Source organism: Nannospalax galili, unplaced genomic scaffold, assembly GCF_000622305.1.
Source record: "Nannospalax galili isolate Female #2095 unplaced genomic scaffold, S.galili_v1.0 scaffold894, whole genome shotgun sequence".
NCBI classification, from domain to species: Eukaryota; Metazoa; Chordata; class Mammalia; order Rodentia; family Spalacidae; genus Nannospalax; species Nannospalax galili.
Genome location: NW_008334892.1, coordinates 291,613 through 304,058, shown reverse-complemented (window position 1 = coordinate 304,058; position 12,446 = coordinate 291,613). Strand labels below are relative to the sequence as shown.

Here is a 12,446-nt window from a genome sequence, read left to right as displayed (position 1 = left end):
TATAATATTTAAGGTTATGTGCATTTTATTTTTGCTTCATCCTTTATACATCATGACAAACCAACAGACCTTCATCAATTGCTTAGGCTTTCTCATTTTTTCTATTTTGGAAAATATCTCCATTCCCATATCCTTTTAACACCTTTTATTTCTTTTTCTTTTTTTTTATAATTATGAGACATAATAGCATTAACAAATAGGTTTTCCATCTGTTGTGAGAATTTCTTTTTCTGGTGATGTTAAGCAATGCTTATTCCCTTTTAAGGTTCTAGTGTCAAGCCAATGTTTAATTAAAGTTTTACTGGGGAACCAATGAATTTATTGAGCTTTCTTACTGAGATAAGTGAGGGGTTGCTTAGGTGTATGTATGACCTGAGGGTATGCACATTGGAAAGCCTTTACCCAGCATGGGTCATGCCTTCTCTTCCTAGTCTTCCACAGATTGTATACTTTAGCGCTTCACAAATCTAGGAGGCCGTGTGTGATTAGGGTCAGATTACATACAGTTGGCTGAGAATGGTGGCTGGATATTCAGGTGAGGGTCCAATGACCCTGCTTTAATGAAGGAGCACAACCAACAAAAAGCCCAATTGTGACAATGTTTGGCAATCAGGCACTGTGGAAGTCTTGATGATGGTAGTTATTTCATGCAGAAGATACTACTGTACAGTATCATCTTATTAAAAGGACCTGGAATTTAAAAGGATTTGGTGCTAGGACCCACAAATGAGGGAGAACATACGCCGTTTATTTTTCTGAGTCTGTGTTACTTCACTTAGTATAACAGTTTCTAGATCCATCCATTTACCTGCAGATTTCATTATTTCATCTTTCTTTACCGCTGAATAGAACTCCAATGTGTAAATATAACACATTTTTGTTAACCACTCATCAGTTGAGGGGCACTTAGATGGCTTCCATTTCTTAGCTATTGTGAAAAGAGCAGCAACAAACAGGGTTGTACAAGTGTCTCTCCAATAGAATGAGTCCTTTGGGTATATGCCAAGGAGTGGCATAACCGGGTCAAATGGTAGGTTCAGTTTCAGTTTTTTTAAGAGTTCTCCACACTGTTTTCCATACAGGTTGCACGAGTTTGCAGTCCCACCAGTAGTGAATGAGCGTTCACCTTTCTCCACATCCTTGCCAGCATTTGGCAACATTTGTTCTCTTGATCCTAGCCAGTCTGAGTGGGGTAAGGTGATACCTTAGGGTGGTTTTAGTTTGCATTTCCCTAATTGCTAACAATGTTGAACACCTTTTAAGATGTTTCTTAGTCATCATTATTTCTTCTCTTCAGAACCTTAGCCCATCTTTTCACTGGATTACTTTCTTTCCTGATTCTTTGTTTTTTTGAATTCTTTATATATTTTGGATGTTAAACATCCATCAGATGTGTCACTGGTGAAGATTTTTTCCCACTTTGTGGGTCTTCTCTTCACTTCCTTGGTTGTTTCTTTTGCTGTACAGAAGATTTTTAGTTTAATGAGGTCCTATTTGTTTATTCTTGACCTTATTTCCTGAGCAATTGGTATCTGATTTAGTAAGTTCTTTCCTACACCTGTATCTTGCAGGTTATTGTCAGTGTTATCTTCTAACAGTTTCAGAGTTTCACATTGAGGTCTTTGGTTCATTTGGAGTTTACTTTTGTTCAAGGTGAAAGTCTAGTTTCATTCTTCTACAGGTAGAGACCCAGTTTTGCCAGCACCATTTCTTGAAGATGCCGTCTTCCCTCCATTGTGTGTCTTGGCACCTTTGTCAAATATCAGGTGGCTGAAATTGCACGTACTTGGGTTTTGATCTTTAATGATGTTCCATTGATCAATGTGTCTATTTTTGTGCCAGTACCATGCTGTTTTTATGACTATAGCTCTGTAGTATACTTTGAGATCTGGTATAGTAATCCCCCCAGCATTGCTCTTTGTGCTGTGTTGCTTTTGCTATCTGGGGTCTTTGTGCTTCCATATGAATTTTAGGATGCTTTTTTTCTAATTTTGTGAAGTATGCCTTGGGAATTTTGATTGGGATTGCATTGAATCTATATATTGCTTTTGGTAGGATGGTCATTTTCACAATATTAATTCTTCCAGTCCATGAGCATGGGAGGTCCTTCCATCTCCTGGTGTCTTCCTCAATCTCTTTCTTTAATGATTTAGAATTCTCATTGTAGAGATCTTTGGTGTCTTTGGTCAGATTTATTCCAAGATTTTTTTTTTTTCGGCAGTCGTGAATGGGGCATTTCCCTGTATTCTTTGTCCAATTTTTGCTATTGGTATATAGAAAGTCTAGTGATTTTTGTAGATTGATTTTTATAATCTGCCACTCTACTGAACGTGTTGATCAGTTCTGTGAGTTTTCTGGTAGAACTTTTAGGATTTCTCAGGCATAGTATCATATCATCTGCAAAAAGTGACAGTTTGACCTCTTCTTTTCCAATTAGTACTCCTTTAATTTCCTTCTGTCTTATTGCTCTAACAAGAGTTTCAAGGACTGTGTTGTAAAGGCATGGAGATAGTGGACATCCTTGTCTGGTTCCTGATTTTAATGGGAATGCTTCCAGTTTTTCTCCATTTAGAATGATGTTGGCTGTGGGTTTGTTGTATATGGCTTTAATTATGTTGAGGTATGTTCCGTCCAGTCCAATTCCCTCTAGGACTTTGAACATAAATGCATGCTGAATTTTGTCAAAAGCCTTTTCTGCGTCTCTTGAGATGACAATGTGGTTTTTGTCTTTGAGCTCATTTATATGATTAATGACATTTATTGACTTGCATATATTGGACCAGCCCTGCATCTCTGGGATAACGCCTACTTGATCATGGTGAATGATCTTTTTGATGCGTGTCTGTATGTGGTTTGCAAGTATTTTGTTGAGAATTTTTGCATCTATGTTCATTAAAGATAGGGGTGTATAGTTTTCTTTTTTGATTGTGTCTTTACCTGGTTTGGGTATTAGAGTTACCTGGTTTGGTTATTAGAGTGATGTTGGCTTCTTAGAAAGAATTTTGGAGTTCTCTCTCTGTTTCTATCGTTTTGAATAATTTAAGTAGTATTGGTTGGAGGTCTTCTTTAAATGTCTGGTAGAATTCTCTTGTAAATCCATCTGGACCTAGGCTTTTTATTAGTTGGGAGGCTTTGTATTACTGTTTCAATTTCCTTATATGTTATGGGTCTGTTTAAACTGTTGATCTCTTCTTGGTTTAACTTTGGTGGTTTCCATGATTTCAGATATCCATCTATTTTCTTTCAGATTTCAAATTTAGTAGTGTATAGGTTTTTTAATTGTTCCCTTATAATGGTCTGGATCTTTTGGATGTCTGTTGTGATGTTTCCCCTTTCATCTCTGATTTTGTTGATTTGGTTTGCTCTTTGTTTCTTTTGGTTAACTGGGCTAATGGTCTGTCTATCTTGCTTAGCTTTTCAAAGAACCAACTCTTAGATTCATTGATTCTTTATATTGTTTTCTTTGTTTCTATTTTATTAATTTCTGCTCTGATTTTTGTTATTTCTTCTCTTCTGCTGAGTTTGGATTTCATTTGTTCTTGCCTTTTCCACATCTTGAGTGCACTGTTAGGTCATTTATTTGGGCTCTTTAATTTTTTAATGTGGGTACTTAGAGCTATAAACTTCCCTCTTAGGACTGCTTTTTAAGTATCCCAGAGGTTGTGTTGTATTGTCCTTTTCATTGAATTCCCGGAATTCTTTTATTTCTTTCTTAATTTCTCCTTCTACCCACTCATTGTTTAGGAGTGTGGTGTTCAATCACCACTAGTTCCTGTAGTGACTAGGGCTTTGTCCACTGTTGATTTTGAGATTTATTGAGATGTGGTCCAATATAATGCATGGAATTATTTCAATTTTTTTGTATTTGTTGAGGTTTGTTTTGTGGCCCAATTTGTGGTCAATTTTTGAAAAAGTTCTGTGCAGTGCTGAATAGAAAGTGTATTCTTTGGTGCTTGGGTGGAATATTCAAAGATGTCAGTTAGGTCCATTTCTCTGTTTAGTCTTTGTCCAGTTGACTTGTCTAATGGAGACAGTGGGGTATTGAAATCCCCTACTTTTATTGAGTTGGGGTTAATTTTTGTCTTAAAGTCCTGTAGTGTTGTTTTTTATGAATTTGGGTGCAACAGAGTTTGGTGCATACATGTTAAGGATTGTAATATCTTCTTAGTTAACTGTTCCTTGGTCAGAATGAAGTGACCCTCCTACCTCTTCTGATTAGTTTTACTTTGAAGTCTATTTTTGTCAGATATTAGAATTGCAACCCCTGCTTGTTTCTTAGTGCCATTTGCTTGAAATATTCTTTTCCACCCTTTTACCTTAAGGTAGTGCCTGTCCTTGAAGGTGAGATGGGTTTATTGCAGACAGCAAAGAAATTGATTTTGTTTCTTAATCCATTCACTTAGTCCTTGTCTTTTGTCTGGGGAGTTCAAGTCCATTGACATTTAAGGTTATTATTGAAAGATGTGTATTGGTTGCCGTCATTTTGATTGCTGTTTGTGTTCTGTGTCTACTTTTGTGTTTCCTCGATTATACCTATTTTATTTTCTTTTGTTTCCCCTGGGACATAGTTATTTCTCTCTCTGCTCTCTGTATTGCTTCAAGTATCCTTTGAAGGGCTGGTTTTGTGAACATGTATTCGTTCAGGCTATTCATGTCATGGAAGATTTTTCTTTTCCCCCCAAATATAATAGACATTTTTGCTGGGTAAAGTATTCTGCTCTGGCATCTATTGTCATGTAGAACTGGAAATACCTTGGTCCAGGCTCTTCTGCTTTCATAGTTTGCATTGATAAGTCAGCTGTAATTCTGATGGGCTTTCCTTTGTATGTGACTTGTTTTTCTTTTGCTGCTTTCAGTATTCTTTGTTCTGTACATTTAGTGTTAAATTTTACTATGATATGTTGTGGGGAGTTTCTTTCCTGATCCTGTCTATTTGGTGTTCTATGTGCTTCCCGCATGTATATAGGAATGTCTTTCCTTAATTTCAGGAAATTCTCATCTACAATACTGTTTAAGATCTAGATGGTCAACACCATTAACCTGAAATTCTTCTCCTTCCTCTATTCCTATGATATGTAGATTTGGTCTTTTCATGGTGCCCCACATCTCTTGCATATTCCATTCCTGTGGTTTTTGTAATTTTCCATAATCTTTGCTTGAGTGGTCCAATTCTTCAACTTTATCTTCCAGTGTTGATATTCTGTTTTCCATTTCATTCATTCTAGAGGTGAGGCTTTCCCCTGTTGTTTCAAGTTGGCTTATTGAGTTTTGCACTTCCTTCTTCATTGCTGCCTGAGTTTTCCTCAGTGTTTCCATCTCTTTTGTGAATTCATTCAGAGGTTTACCCATACCTTCTTTTAGGTCTTTGATTTGTTTGTTTGTGTGTTCTTTAAATTCGTTGAATTCCTTAAACATGTTTATGATTGTCCTTTTAAATTCAGTGTCCTGTGTTATCTCTAGGGGGTTCTCATTGTAGAACTCTTGTACAGGACTGGTGGAGCTTGGTGGGAATATAGTGTTTTGACTTTCCATTATTATTCTTTTGTTGTGATTTTGGCATGTGAATTTCTTTTGTTGTTTATGATTCTGATATGGGAATTAAGTTGAAGTATGCTTCTGTTTGTGTTATCTGGGTGCCTAGATCCTTTCTTTATTGATTATGTAGAGCTGGTTGGTACAGGGTTCAGGTTCTCTAAGGTTTAATTTGGAGCAAACTGATGGCTTCAGATCAGCAATTCAGGAGTACCCACAGAAGCCCAATTCAGGTTCCAGTCAGGCACACTCAGGCTTCCTTCACCACATGGAGGCAGGATCTGGGGGCTCTCAGGCAGGCCCCTGTGTTCTCAGGCCCTCTGCCAGAGGGAGGCCTGAGAGAGGCCAGAACTCTGCACTCTCTGGCTTTCTGCTGAGATCAGAGCTGCTACACCGATGGAGATTAGAACCTACCCTCTCAGGCTGTCTCCTAGGATCTGGGTCTTAGCCTACCAAAGCCAGATCTGCCCTGGGGCCTTGGGAGGCCTCACAAAATCCCAGGTAGAGGGATGAGTATGGTGCAGTTAGGGGAAGCTCACCATCACGTGGAGGCAGGATCTGGGGGCTCTCAGGCAGTCCCCTATGTTCTTAGGCCCTCTTCCAAAGGGAGGCCAGAGGGAGGCCAGGACTCTTTGGCAATCTGCTGAGATCAGAGCTTCTACAGTGACAGAGGTTCAAACCCACCCTCCGGGTTTTAAATTTTTTTTATAATTATTTTGTGTATATGATTTGTGTGAGCATGGGCACACAGTGCAGCAACATATGTTTGGAAGTCAAAGGACAACTCTCAGGATTCTGTTCCTAGGATTGAACTCAGGCTTATATGGAAAGTGCTTTTACCCCTGAGCCATCTTGCTCTTAATTTATGCTGTTACTATAGTCACCTGTTCAACCACCTAAGACTATTAGTTCTCAGCAGAGGTCTTTGGACTCCCTTGCTCACATAGTCCTAAATAACTGCATTGTGTTAGAATTAAGTCCTTGTTGCATAGGGAGATGCTTGTACTGTAACATGTCCCTCATACTTTCCCTGGATACTTCAAGCCAGATTGAATTAGAAATTTTGGAACTAAAAAAATTGGCTAAATCTTAAAAATGTCTTTCAAAGTGTCTTCTTTAGCTCGTTGAACTTGAAGTTCTCAAACTTTTCTTCTGGCTACTCTCTGACATTGGTTCCCTGTTGCATTCTGCCCTGTAGCTGTTGATGATTCTCTTCATACTAGGACATAACATTGACTTGTCTTTGAGAGCATTGTAATCTGTTTTAAGAGATGTCACAAGAGACTCCCACCAGACTTCTGCTAATGTGAAAATCTTTAAGATTCTGGGATAATTCTAACAAGAAACCTAGAACCCACTTAATCTATAGAGATTTTGGATCAGATCTAACGGGTTTCTAAGTGCCCTCATTAGCAATTGACTCCAAGAAGAGGACCAAGTGTGTGAGTACAATTAAGATGGAATTGGGCAGCAGTTTACTGACTGCTACACATGTATTCTGTTCCTGGAGAAACCAAAGGCTGAACTTTTGAAGGCCTCTCTAGTCATATTCCTGTTCCAGCTGCCAACATAAACAAATCTAACAAATGAGCTATGACCTGCGATAAGCTTTAAATGTCAGGTATTCAGTACTGAACACTTCCTAGACACTTGAATTCCTCACTTATATAATGGCCCAGATTGGGAGCTTGGGCAAGAGCTTTATACAAGTTAGCCCTTGTTCATTCCTTTAGATCACACTTCAAGTTTATGCCAATGGCTCTGTCTGCCCAGTTTGCAAACTGCTTGTTGAAGTCTCCCTTTTTGTCTTAAAATTTCTCCTAGTAAATTTTTGGTTTTGCCAGAATCTACTTTTTAAATTTTAAATATTTGTTTTTATTGTATGTGTGTCATGTGCATGAAGGGGCATGGCCACATGAAACCCAAAGAGGGCATCAGATACCCTGGAGCTCTAGTTGCAGTGATTGTAAGCTGCTCAGTGAGGGTACTGGGAATTAAACTCAAGTTCTGTGGAAAAGCAACACACACTGTTAACCTCTGAATAAGTTTTCTAGCCCAAAAGTTCCATTTTTAATATTAGTAAGGCTGAGTTTTTTTGGTTTTGTATTTTGGTACATATTTCTGATAGTATAACCATCTTCCCCTATTTGTGTATAAAATAAACATGTATATTATGCGTTTTAATAAATATGTGAAATTAAAACATTTGTCCTATTGCAGAGACGCTTGTACATCCATTGCTCTTTTCACAATAGCTAAGAGATGGAAGCAACCTAAGTGTCCCCCAATTGACGAGTGGATAATGAAAATGTGGTTCATTTATACGATGGAGTTTTACTCAGTGGTAAAGAAAGACGAAATCATGAAATTTGCAGGTAAATGGATTGAACTAGAAACTGTTACACTGAGTGAACACAAACTCAGAAAACAAAAGACGTATGCTTTCCCTCATTTGTGGATCCTAGCACCAAATCCTTATGAGTACATATCCTCATGTAACTGCAGGAACCAGGAAAGTGGAACGGAACCAGGGAGTTAAAGGGAAAGAAGGAACCCGAGGGAGAATAGTGGAGAAATATGTAAAAAGGGGGTAGTTAAGAAGAACTATGGGAATAAAGGGGAAGAAGGAACTCAAGAGAGGTGGGACCATAGCATACAGAAACTATCAAAGGAGAAATGGAGAAAATGGGGACACTTTAAATGGGGAGGGTGGGAAGAGAGGATAAGACAAGAGAAAGAAGAGAAATAAATAGTGCCTAGCTAGTATAAAAAAAAGAAACAGAGGGAATTGTATTAGTCCAAAAACCTACTGAAAAAGTACACATACAGTATCTCTACCCGAGTCCATGAGTATAGCTGAAGACTCCATAACAAGAAACAGAGCCAGACAGGAGAAACCTTCCTTTGAGTTGTTGGCCAGGGTGGTCCAAGACTCCCACAATTACACAGGCTACTGCCACCGTCCTTGATTGCCTCCCAGAACTTGAAGGTAAGACCCTATTACTGAAGACAGGACATATTTTGGACGCAGGATTTGGAGCAGTAGAGCTGGGACTGACCTGGAAGCCACCTCCCTTGAAGGCTAGCTCTCATAGCTTTGGAGAGCAGTATGAAAACTGCTAAGGGAGAACATCAATCGATGATCCAACTCCAGCTTCAAAACCAGCCTAAAACCACATCAGTGACCAGCACAGCAAATGACATTGGTACAGTAGTGGCACTTTTATCTTGGGATAATCAGCAACTACCTAATTGTTCTTAAAGCCCACGGTTTTTCTTTAACTATTAAGTAACAGTGGAAAGAATAAATGTGGCTGATTTTTCTATAGTACAAAGTAGAGCTTTTAAAACTGGAAAGCCTCTGATTGCAGCTAAAATAACTGGGATTCATGGTAAAGGGAGATGAAGTAGAGAGGGTAGCTGAGGATTTGTATTGCACACCCCAGTAGCTGTTCTTATCATTTCAATGACTTCATTTTATGTCGTATCTGTGCACGGGCTATCATGAGTCTAAGTTAACGTCTGAAACTAAAGGTAAGGGCAAAAACGGTAGCTACTCCTTTTCCAGGCATCAGACTGCAAACAGATCTCTACGTGATGAGGTTCTGTGCAGCGGAGTTTAGAATTTTTATTTCAGGGTAGATTTCTACTTCAAAGAATTAATGCCTCCATGAATACATTGTCTTTGTAAGTGTGAGGCATTTCTAGATTTGAGAAATTCTTGGTCTTTTTGTTAACCAAAAAAGAGAACACTGGCACATAGATTGAAATTAAAGACAGAACAAAGCACCACAAAACTGTTTCACGCCCTAAGTAATTTCAGTGTTTGGCAATAATGAAATTTTTAAAATATCAACTGATAATAGAGAATTACAAAAATCATATTATGGAATCAGGGAAGTACTGATGTAAAATTTTAGAATGGTAGTCACTACTATATCAACAAAACTGAATTAGTAAATATCTCTAGTCTAAATTACTGTCATTTTCTCTATTCTTTATGTGTCATATTTATATTTAGTAGCACAGGACATTTGGTTAGTTGTGAATAGTAAACAGTTGCTTGGGAAAAAGACAATTGTGAGCAGTAGGATAGAGTATGATAGATTTGTTTTGTCTTACAACTTTTATTTTCAGTATAATTGTTCTGCCTAGTATATTCTCTACAGATTTCATAAACAAATTATTTTACACTGACTTTTATTGGGTGTCACATAGCTTAATTAACTGACATTTTATCATTTTAGCATAGTTGACTGTTGCTTTTCTCACTTCTGTTTGTTGATTTCTTTCCTGTGTCTACTGGCTTTGTGCTACTTGCTTTAAAGCTGTGAATTATACATTTGAAAACTGGTAAGTAGTTGTACCTGTGATTCTTGAGAGAAAGGAATATGAACAAAAACTTTTAAGTTATGTGTCATCTGAATTATATACCATGAGAAATAGCTTCCCTCTGACAGGATAAATTGACATAGATGGATGTGTTATTTACTGAATTACTAAATATCTAATGCTTCGGAGTTTGAATTTTTATCATGTCTTCTGGGTTTTGTGTTTGTTTTGTCTTTTTGAGACAGGGTCTCCTTGTAGCCCCGGGTGGCCTGGAACTCACTATGTAGACCAGATTGGCCTTGAACTCACAGAGATCCGTCTGCTTCTGCCTCCTAGGTGCTAGGATTAAAGACATGCGCCACCATGCCCAGCTCAAGTCTTCTGTTTAAAAAAGGAAAAAAAAGTTCAAGACTCCATTCCTCTAACTGAGTTCCACTATAAGATGAGGAGTTTTTGAAGGAAGTATTGTTGGTTCCTACGTGAGATCTGCAATACTGTCTGTAACCAAAGAAAGGGAAAGGCAGATTGTTGAGAGAAGACCGTCAACAGTGATGCAAGAAACAGGATGACTAAGTCAAATACCTAGACTGTTAAGATGTAAACTAAACAATAAGAACTGGCTTTGTACATTGATGGCCTTGTGAATAGATGCTAAGGGTGTGTTATAAAATAAACCAGTAGTGTAACTCTCTCCAGTCACTTGGCAAACTCTTCAGTCACTCCATTTCACTCTCCCCTAACATCTTGTAGGTTATAATTTGCAGTTGACTCTGTGTCCTAATCGTGTCGTTAATTTTCTCTTCCATTTCCACCATCACTGCTCTGCTCCAGTACATCATCTTTACTTCTTGAATGATCTTTTCTTTATATATATTTAGCCTCCACACAACCCTTAGGAGTACTGGTCTGAAACTTGGATGCAGTCATGCATTCTCTAGTTTATAAATCTGGAGTGGGGTGCTAGAAATGTAGCTCAGTGGTACCACATTTTCCTTGCATGTGCGAGGCCCTGGGTTCAATCCCTAGCATCGCATAAAATAAAATGAAAGCCTACAGTGGTTTCTCATTGCAATCAAAAGTCCAAACCTAGCAACATGGCATTTGAGAGTTTTTAAAACTAGGTTTCATTCTGTTTCCCTCCAGATCTAACTGTACCATATTCCTTATACCAGTGCTTGCACTTCCATGTTCTTGTTTAAGCTGCTTATTTCTTTGATGGGTTTGGGTCCAGTAAGGTCTGATAAAATATACCTATGCTGGAAGTTTTCCTCACTCTCTTTCTTTTATCTCCTAGAAGAACAGATCGTTCCCCTCTCTATGCTTCTGCAGCCTGTAAACCTCTCTTTTTGCCCAAAGTCTTTGACATTAGACTGACTACCATTTACTTAACAGAATTCTTGGTACATATTATTTGATATGCACATTTTATTTAATCTTCACAAATCCAGTGAGATTACTGCAGTAATATTAGTACATTATCCTGATAAGTAAATTGAGCCTCAAAGCTAGTACAAGACAAAACCTGAACTGCAAACTAGATTCCCTATCTCCAGAAATTCATACTGTTAGACACTGCTGATTCCTCTGTCCATACCTCTGTCCTCTCAGGTTCTGCCCTTCATGGGATAGTTAAGTGCTATTGACTGAATCAATAGCTACCCCAAGTCACACAGTAGTTTGGGGCAGGTTGGTAGTATAGAAGTAGGCACTGCTTATAAAAATGTTTTTAAAATCTCTAAAACAAAAGCCCAGTGTGGTGTCGCATGCCTTTAATCCCAGCATTCTGGAGGCAGAGGCAGACGGATCTCCGTGAGATGGAGGATATCCTGGTTTATATAGCAATTTCTAGGCCAGCTGTGGCTATAAGGAAACCTTGTCTCCAAAAGAAACAAACAAAACACACACAAAGAAAGAAATATATTGTTGGTTGGGTCTCAGAAATGTTCAAAGTGGTGATGGAATAGCATTAATGTCTAAATACGGCTTCCTTTTATAGAACAAACCAGAGCACAGTGGTGCATAACTGTAAAGCGGTTTAAGTTGATTTCTAGAAGAATGCTCCCCCTTATTTCTTTCTTTGTTTTGAATGTCCCCATAAGTCAGGTGATAAAGTGAACTTTGGATGGCATTATACGTAGCAGTCTTGCAAAATATATACTGTATGTGACTTTGTCTCTTAATCTGTCAAGTTGAAAAAAAGTTTTAAATGTCATTTATTAGTGCTTGTATAAATAAGTATAAAATCAGTTGTATCTTTGGTTGTTTTATGGGTCAAATAGTAAATCAGAACCTAACATTTATTATTAATTAATTTATTTATTTATTTTTGAGGGGTGTATGCACAGAGGACAACTTGTAGGAGTCAGTTCTTTCACTATGTGAGTTCCTAGTATCAAGTTAGGGTGATCAGGCTCTCAGCAAGCACCTTTACCTGCTGAGCCAGCCATCTCACTAGCCCCAGAGCATAGCATTTAATACTTGAAAGGCTTGGTAGTGAATGTTGGTTAAAACAACAACAACAACAAAAAAGACAAAAAAAAAAATGATTTTTAAGCCACTGTGGTGGCACAGCCATATATATA

General features: G+C 38.1%; 1 protein-coding gene across 4 annotated transcripts in view; it reads left to right on the top strand.

Annotated features, from left to right (window-relative positions):
• Neto2 (neuropilin and tolloid like 2) overlaps window positions 1–12,446 on the top strand; it is an 88,538-nt gene that overhangs the window by 18,227 nt on the left and 57,865 nt on the right. For 3 of the 4 annotated variants that reach the window (XM_008829637.3, XM_008829633.3, XM_008829635.2), the window contains exon 1: window positions 7,842–7,907. The exons of the other annotated variant lie outside the window; for it this stretch is intronic. In XM_008829637.3, coding sequence (XP_008827859.1) covers window positions 7,859–7,907 — 49 coding nt within the window. In that variant the 5' untranslated portion in view covers window positions 7,842–7,858. Of the gene's footprint in view, window positions 1–7,841; window positions 7,908–12,446 lie in introns of those variants that run through there. 4 annotated transcript variants of the gene reach the window in all.